The following is a 9,156-nucleotide window of genomic DNA, read 5'->3' as shown; positions in this document are numbered from 1 at the left end:
AAATTATTAGTTACATTACTCTTACTAACTTGTATGAAACAATGTACATGGCTTTATTCCTTCTTGTCACTAACTCTTCCAACCTCCTCCCATAAGCACGTATGTACAGTAAAACCTTGCCAAAGCCCTACTGTACTGTTGACAAGTTGTGAAAGAGTCATAAGTCTCAGTATCAGCTTTAACTGTTAGAGCTCTGGATATCTGTCAAGTACTTTAAATTTTGCTTGCCTATCTCTGCCCCTCATAAAAACCACTCCACCCCCAAAATAAATAAAATTTTTTAAAAACCACCCAAGCACAGACCTTGGAGAGTATTGATGTTTCACTGCATCTCAAACATTTTGAAGGAATGCTGCTGTCTTTTCAAAACTGACATGCACAGAGAAAGTTGTTTCATGTGCTGTTATTTGAGGTCATTATACCTCTGTCCTATCTGTATAGCATGTGACTAATGCCCTGGTAGATTTTTTTTTTTTTTGCTTCATGTCACCTTACTGAACTGTTTGCATTAAACTATATTCTAATGCTCTCGTTTTCAGAAGAAATGACCTAGCCTGCAGACCTCACTCCTGGCATGCAACCAAATTTACAGAAAGTCAACCTGAGACAGCCACGTCACACCTTTCCTCATCCAGCGCCTGCGCTTCCTGGCACTCGCGCTATCATGCAAGGTGAGTGTGTTTAAGTTACATGCATTAAGCTGCAACAGCAAGACAATAGTAATGTAGGTCATGACGCTGAGTGTTTTTTAAAACCATGAATGCAGAATGGTTGTACTATACGTCTTTAGCATTGCCTGTCCTTTCAATGCTTGAAGGGGGAGTGTGGGAAGTCTGACATATGGATGAGTGGATTTCAGAAACAGTATGTGATATGTGCGTGTGACTGAAAGGTAAGAAGCTATCTTTAAAGGCACTCAAAAGGTTATGTTTCTTGCTTTGCAATTTCCTTTCAGCGTCCACTCGTAAAATCCTAAACCTTTGTAAGAGAAAAGAAACCATCAAAATTAACATACTTGAAGTGAAATAGTAAGGGGAAAAAAATTGAAAAATATTGTTTTAGACTATTAAAAAGCCTTTTCCGAAAGGGAGGGTGCAGAATGTTTTCCTGGTGTTGCTGGTTTTATTAGTTAAAACTGTCTTTCTGTAATCTGATCTTCCCTACAGCTGTGCTCTTGCTTGTGTGATGATTTTTCATCCCAGTTTAAAGCGTCTTAATATTTGTTAGGTCTCATTCAGCACTAGAGGAGAAAGGGTGGCACCTGAGCAGTTTTAGTTGTGAAACTTTAAACTTTTAGGTAATGCCTGTTTGTGTCTGGTTACAGGTTCTTATTTGTTTCCTGCTCATAGGTGACACTCTTCAGCATGTTCACGAGGGTTTTTTGTTTTGATTTTTTCTTTTGTTGCTTCTTTCTTCTCAGTTCCCATTGGGCCATAGTTACACTGAGCGTTAAGAAAAACTAGTCTTGTACGCAATCCCAGTTTGGAAACTAGGCTTGTGCTAGTTGTGCTAGTACTTACTGCTGTACGTCCTCCACCATTGCTTCTTGATCGTAATTTATTGTGGTCAAACAGAAGAGCATTCATACTTTAAGACATTTGTTATATTTTTCTTCTCATTTTTACAGTCTTTTTTACATAATTTTTTTTCTTTAGAAGCTCCTTACTGTTTTTAAAATAACTTGCTATCTATCCTTGAATAAAGTATGAATGTTGACATTTAGACAGAAAGGTTTTTTAAATACATTTTGTAATACTTCATTAGCAGAAGTTTTAGCACATTATATCTCTCAAATCCTTCATTATAACTACTGCTCTTTTACAGTGATTTAGAAAGTTTGTATTTAAATTTAATGTAGATGGGCTGAATTAGATTTATAGATTTGAAGACAGTAAAAGTCCTTGTACAATAGAAACAAAGTTCAGGAATTTCTAAAAACCTTATAGAGTTCCTGGCTGCAATGCTAACTCGAGTATTTCTACTTTTAGTCTGCTGAGTCTTCTGATGGAGCTGTAAGTCAGTATATGCTTCTGACTCTTCCCGGTGGTTGTCATTGTACCTTGTGAAAGCAAAATATTACAAGACACATGTCTCAAAGTGTTAATTTGATAGGAGCTGAGTGAATCACAATATTTAAAAAAAAAAAATTAATTTGGTTCAAGGCCAGTTTGAAATGAGCTTTAGGCAGGAAATTGTGAGTGTAAAGGGAAAGGGGAATAAAGCAATCTTCTATCCCATGTGTCAAAAAATAGCAGCAACTGCTGGTAGACATTAATAAAAAGAGCAAATTCTGCTTTCTTAGATGCTGCTGAAAGATTTAGTGGCTTTAGCACAGTCTAAAGATTTAGACTGGATATCAGGAGGAAGTTTTTTCCTGTGAGGGTGGTGAGGCACTGGAACGGGTTGCCCAGAGAAGCTGTGGATGCCCCATCCCTGGAGGTGTTCAAGGCCAGGCTGGATGAGGCTTTGAGCAACCTGGTCTAGTGGAGGGTGTCCCTGCCCATGGCAGGGGGGTTGGAACTAGATGATCATTAAGGTCCCTTCCAACCCAAACCATTCTATGATTCTATAATACCAGGCTTCCTATGACACTGCCATCCTGAGCCCTGCGGCTGCCTGTGCTGCCCACTTGAAAGGTGATGCATTTGGGAGATCTGTCACTCCTGGTGTCTGTTGCCCAACATGGTTTCAGCGGCTTCAGCTGCTGGAAGCCTGGCATTCCCAGAGTGCCAGCCCAAGGATTTTGGTATTTTGATCCCATTTGCAGAGGGGGGTTCTTTGGGCTTGCTTGTCTGCAAAAAGAGAAGGTGAGCAGCTTCAGAGATTCCCCACTTTCAAAGTACAATTTGCAAAACCAAGAAGCACAGTACACTCTAAGTCAAGCACCAAGCTGAACAGGAGGCACAGCAATCAGTATCTGAAAGCAGCAGTATGAGGAGATAATAGAAATAGCCGAGAAGGGGATATTTCTAGCCCAAGGATGGGATCCTATTTCTGGAGTTTCTTGTCCTTCCTTGAGCGAAGCATCTGAAATTGGTGTCCACAGCCTAAAATCTCTTCTGAATGTGCCTGCCTGCATTCTCTCTGTGACCATGAAAACTAAATCACTTGTAAAACATGGAGAGTTCAGTCATGGTGAGAGATGCTTTTGCTCTCTTCCAGACAGGATATATACCTGGATTTTGTGTGTTGAGGTGGTGGGGTGCAGCCCACTGAATTTGGACCTTTGAGAAGGTGCATGAAGCTAGAGGAAGACAGACCAGAAGAGACCCTAGTAGTGTTAGATATGAGAGAGGGCAGTTCTGGAGCCCAGCTCTCCGGATCTGCCACTATATGTGTATTTTTTATCATGTGACTTTCATTCAAAAACTGTAAGCTATCTTGGGAGCGCTAGGCCAGGTCTAGGTGCCTCTCATACAAGGCTAGAGAGTTAGACCTTGTAAGCTTTTGGTGCTTTAATTTCACTCAGTGATTCTTCTGCTCTGTTTTTCACAGAATGCATACCTTAGCAACATAGATCCAGACTGTTTTGCTAACCCACCCTAGACTAAGGCTGAGTGCACTTTTCTGGGAGGTGTGAATATGAACCTAACTGAAGTTTTTGAAAGTTTAGGCCCTGCATTTTCTTCCAGTAGGATATACCATAATAGAGGACCTTATAATTATTATTTATTTTTGTGCCCCTGGGTGTGTAGTTGAAACCACCTAATTTTTCTACTTTGTTCTGGCCTTACGGGTGTGGGTGTGAAGCAAGTATGCTTTGAGAAGGCTGCTTAAACTGAGTTTTTGGGGCAATTAGGGTCAGGTACCTCTGGTCTGTAATCCCTTGTGGTCTGAATGTGGTCTAATTTGCTGAGATGATGTAATTTCTGAGAGGGCCCAGAAGCAGAAACTCATGCTCCAGGGTTGTGGGGGTTGCTTGTTGGCCAAAGTGGCCAAGGATGGTGTTTGTAGATTATTCCTGGACTTTACCTGCCAGACTTTGACCAGCAGTGTAGGTGCTCTTGTGAATCCAGTCTAAAAAAGCTGTTGCAAGAAGGATGTCCTGGGGTGCCAGGCTGAGGCAGAGAAATGGCTTTTGGACTCTCTTCCATGTTGAGGTTCATGGGAGGATTGCCCCATGGTTAAGGACCACAGGAGGCTGTGCTTCTCAGTAACACACCGTTAGAAACTTGCCTGTCCTTTCTTTGAAGTTTTTGCTGCGTCTGCCAAGTTTCTATTGGGCATCTTCTAGAAGGGCTTTGATCTCTTATGCTGATAATCTCTGCTTCACATTTGATACCAGCAGATCTACATGAAACTTGTAAATTGTAAATTGAGGCTTTCCTGTACAAGTATCATTTTTATTTTAATCGATGCCAAGCATCTCCTTGGGGAGAGGGGAAAAAATACCAGCAATATCCAGCTTACATTCTTCATCAACAGAAGAGATCCTAATAATGACCAAGATACTTTTTATATGAACCACAATATTTGCCTAAGAAGACAATTAAAACATCTTGCTGAATGCATAAAAAGGTCTTAAAGTGCTGAAAGTAAAAGAATGAGCAAACAAAAAACCCACAAGATGAGGCCAACACTAGTGTATCTTGTTAATAAAATACTTTTAGAAAATAAGCACAAAGTATACCTTCTCTTATTTCACCTAAATTGCTTTTGACCATGTTGTATAAAAAAAAGTTACAAAGGTTATAGGAATAGAGGGGGGGAAAAAGCTATTTTCATTATAATACTGAATTCCAAAGAACTGTTGAGTTGACCTTTGCAATATTTTTGACAGAAAAAAAAATCTATATCTCCCTTTGTATTTTTTTATGTGTATTAATCTAATTTCATTGCTAGCTTTCACAGGTTTCTTTATTGCACGAGATTTGATAGATGCTTCATATAATTATAGCTACAGGGAAATGGAAGAATTCTGGGATTTCTACCAAGGGGCTTTGCATGCAAGGGCAAGAATTTGAATTTAGTTTATAAAAGCAGGAGGGGCTGACAGTAAAGTTCAGACAGGGAGATGTGATGAGAAAAATTGGAAAGACTGTTGTATCAGGATCTCAATGTGTTTGATTGACAGGAGGTGGGTGCTGTGAAAGACAAAAGAAAGAAAACAGATCAAAACTGATTGGGTAGGAAAACAACAGAAGCAGCAAGATTTTGAAATGGTGTGATATAATGGCAAATGATCCAGAGAAAGTACAGTGTCAAAGGTGACATTTCTATAGAGGAAAAAGTGGCAGAGAGGGACTCATGGTGATAAGGGTTCTTGAAGGAAGGTCAGAAATTTTGTTTTGGACATGGAGAGCTTATGTTGTTCTGGCATCTCCTCCTGACGTTTTCCTGTCAGTGTTGTGGAACCAGGTGGAATTGAATGACATTGTTGTAAGGATGTCGACCCGAGAGTGGTTTGAAACCATGTTGGCAAGGTGCATGTGGAGGCTCAGAACTAAAATGGTGGCATTTGAGGCAAATGTTTTTAGTGAACCTCTGTTTAGAAATGAAAATATTAAATGAATAGGCAGATTTGGATAAGCAGGACAAGGGAATAATTTTATGGGCTGAAGAAGTTTAGGGTGAGATTACAAAAGATGAACAGGGAAGTAAGTGAGTTTGATAGCTGGAAGAATTGGGGTGCCTGGAAAAAAAGATGAAAAATAAGTTGATGTTTGTCCTGGGAAAGGAGGAGCTAATGGAGCTCAAACTAAATATGTCTAGAAGTAAAGTCAGCAAAATCAACAATTTGTAGAGGGAGAGGGCAGCCTTCAAGGAGATAAATGTGTATTACTTGTTGGTAAACTTACAAAGGGAATTTGAGTTAATTATTAAGGTTTTAAGCTTTGAATCAGTGGCAGAGTATAAAGATAAAGCCTTGATTTTTTGTTCAAACTTCCAATTTTTATTAGATTGTTTGTCTTGAGTAACTGCTATGATGATGGATCTTAACCAATGTTAGTAAAATTGGTGGCTATGTATGTATAATCATATTGTGGCAATTTTTGACTGGCATATTTATGCTGAGGCTTTTTGTTTGTTTCCTACCATAGTTGTTCTTCTCATGACCTGTCAAACTCGTGGGATCAGTCAAGTCTACATCGCACTTCTGACCAATTCAGCTCTTTGGGAAGTATGGATAGCTGGGACCACACTCCACAAGTAGCTCAGTATGGAAGACTTTCTTCTGCAAGGTCTAATAGTAGCATTGATCATCTAGGAAGCCAAAGTAAGCGGGATTCAGCCTACGGGTCTTTCTCTACGAGTTCTAGCACCCCTGACCACACTCTATCCAATGCTGACACTTCTTCAACGGAAAACATGCTATACAAAGTAGGCCACTGGGAGACTGCTAAGCATGGAAACAAGTCTGGCCAGTTCTTGAATGACAACAGTGGAATAGAGGACAAATCTGGATATTTGCCAGCTCCCATCCAATACGAGAACAACAAAAGTCCTAGAATAGAGGAACAACCTGATGGCAAGCTCACTAGCTCTGGAAGGTCCAGTTTTGGACCTGTCTGGTATGTTCCTGATAAGAAGAAGTCTTCATCCCCTCCCCCACCACCTCCACCTCTTCGTAGTGACAGCTTTGCTGCTACCAAAGGCCATGAGAAAGCCCATGGCCCTGTGTACTCAGAGGGTGCCAGCACGCAGCACTTTACAGCCCTGAACCAGTCTCAGCCCAGGAGTGACTGGAACTTGGAAACTGTGGAGCAGCAGCGGCGGCCCTCCAGAATGTGTGACAGGAGGGTCAGCAGCTCAAGTTATAAATCTGATCTCAGTTCAGAACACACTTCTTCTTCGGCTGGTGAAAGGTACAGTAGTAATGCAGGAACTGTGAACAAACTGCAGTCATCCTTGTCCAGCACTGATGTTCGGTTTGCACAGCCTACTTACCACCACCAGCACCAGTACAGTGATGAAAGCACTTTTTTTCATAATGCAAGAATGTTAGCTGCACCTAAAGATCAGCAACATTATCTGTCCTATAGTGGCATTCAGGAGTTACCTACAGATCATTTTCATGGCTACAGTCCAAACCAAGCCAGTCTGCTCAACACTTCCTCTTCTTTGAACAGAGCTGCTGAACAGAGGGTGGACAACACTGGACAGAGTCGCTATTATTGTGTGACAGCAAAACAGCCTGCTCAGGGAAGCTCAAAGCCACTACAACTCACAGACGACAGCTGGAAACGTGCAGTGGGGGCTGATGCATCACTTGGACCTCACGAAAATCCTGCAGTTGTCACAATGGTCCAAAAATCAAGATACTATCTACCTCAACAATCTGTTGAAACTTCACTGAAAGTGTGTGAGAACAGTAGTCATTACCTAGTGGACAGAGAGGGGGATGCTAGGTGTGCCGTAGAAGAAGCTAAAAATCCCAACCATACTGAAAAGTCTGGACAAAAGATAAACTTTGAGAGCAGCTCTGAGGAAAGTGAAACTAGGTACTGTCAACAGGAGTATGTAAAGGGCAGTGTACTTACCACTGAAAACAGATCTGCTCAGAAAGATTTGAGGTGGGGGAAAGATGAGAGTAGCAAGATTTCTCCTCAGAAGACCCCAATGTTGCACTCTTTAGCTCAGGAAGGGAAAAAACAGGCTGACAACAGCCCAGAAGGGGTTACAGAGCGGCAGGCCCCGTTCGACACTCACCTGTCTAAACAGGCACGAAGGAGCGATCGTTTTGCAACAACCCTGAGAAATGAGATCCAAATGAGAAGAGCGAAGTTGCAGAAAAGTAGAAGCACTGCTACGTTAGTAGGGTCCTCTGAAACAGAGGACTGCAATGAGACCTGGAAGCCAGATTTAACAGAAAATGTCACCACCTCCCCAGACACTAACTTTACCAGCACCTACAAAGATCACCTCAAGGAAGCACAGGCCAGGGTTCTGAGGGCGACGTCCTTCAAACGGCGGGACTTGGAGCCCAGCCCTGCTGAATATCTCCCCAGGTCAGCGGAGCAGAAAACTGGTAGTTACAACTCTTCGTTACTGGCTTTGGTTTCTGAAGATGCGTCTGGATTCCTTGAGGCTACACAAGCTAAACCGAACCCTACAGGGAGTGGCACTCATCATGTTTCTCGTATCGGAGCCAGGAAGAGGTTCACAACAGAGCAAAAACTGAAGTCTTACTCTGAACCAGAAAAGATAAACGAGGTGGGAATGTCAGAGGATGAATGCCGTGCTCATTGCTGTCCAAACACATCTGAAGAAGCCCTGGGCTCATTTGCAGACAGGTGGAAATTTTTTGAAGAAACAAGTAAGCCTGCGTATAGGAAATTGGCACAGAAGCCAGCTCCCCGTGGTGTAGCTGAGGGACAGCCTGAGAGGCCAGATAGGAAAACTCATGGTGGACAAGAGGGAGAGGAGTCATGGTATGAGAGAAGAGGTCGGGCAGCCTCTGTTGGACTTGAAACTGCACATGCTTCAGAAGATAACGTCCACTGTAGTAGCAGCAAAAAGGCTGCTGATAAGGTTGTGAAATCTGAACAGCCGCAGCGCCTGGGAACCTTTGCAGAGTATCAGGCGTCATGGAAGGAGCAGAGGAAGCTGATAGAGCCAAGGAGCTCAGGAAGGTACCATTCAGCCGATAATATCCTTGATGCAGGCCATGAACAACATGAGAAACCCCAGTACACTCATGAGAGGTCTAGATCATCCCCTTCTACTGATTTCTATAAACAGGTACAGGTGTCTTTTGTATTATCTTTTAAATTGCCCAAGGTGGCAGGGCAGGAGAGAGGTGGAGGGGGAAAGAGCGTATTTTTGTGAAAATTTCTAGATTAGGAACACAATGTAGTATGATGTTTGCCTTTTGTCAGTAAGGGAATAATTGTCACAGGTAGCTCTCAGTAAGGAAAATGGCCTGATCATTTTCCATGGATTTCCTCTTCTAAATTTGCTTGATACAAAAGCTACATAGGACAAAACTTCTGCCTAATAGAGATTAAAAATATGCCTGTTAATGTTGAAGCTACACTGTAGCAACAAATGAAACTGCTTAGTGTTTTGTTTTATGTCAGTTTGCTTGATTTAAGATGTATAAACGTATTCCTTAGAGAGACTCTGTTCAACTTGCAAGTAAATATTAAGTTAATTTTTAACTGAGCAGGGCCAGGGAATGGTTGGCAGGTGGTGGGGGAAGTAAACAGAGAAACC

General features: G+C 41.9%; 1 protein-coding gene across 1 annotated transcript in view; it reads left to right on the top strand.

Annotated features, from left to right (window-relative positions):
- Nucleotides 1-534: 534 nt before the first annotated feature.
- Nucleotides 535-9,156, top strand: part of SHROOM2 (shroom family member 2) — a gene marked incomplete at its 5' end in the record, with an annotated part of 44,201 nt that continues 35,579 nt past the window's right edge. The window contains 2 exons of the mRNA XM_010086410.1: nt 535-671; nt 6,042-8,682. Of these exons, the coding sequence (XP_010084712.1) occupies nt 535-671; nt 6,042-8,682 (2,778 nt within the window). The remainder of the gene's footprint in view (nt 672-6,041; nt 8,683-9,156) is intronic.

The sequence above is a fragment of the Pterocles gutturalis genome, unplaced genomic scaffold (genome assembly GCF_000699245.1).
Source record: "Pterocles gutturalis isolate BGI_N339 unplaced genomic scaffold, ASM69924v1 scaffold546, whole genome shotgun sequence".
Lineage (NCBI taxonomy): Eukaryota > Metazoa > Chordata > Aves > Pterocliformes > Pteroclidae > Pterocles > Pterocles gutturalis.
Note: the sequence above shows the minus strand (reverse complement) of the source record. Positions and strands in the feature narration are given on the sequence as shown.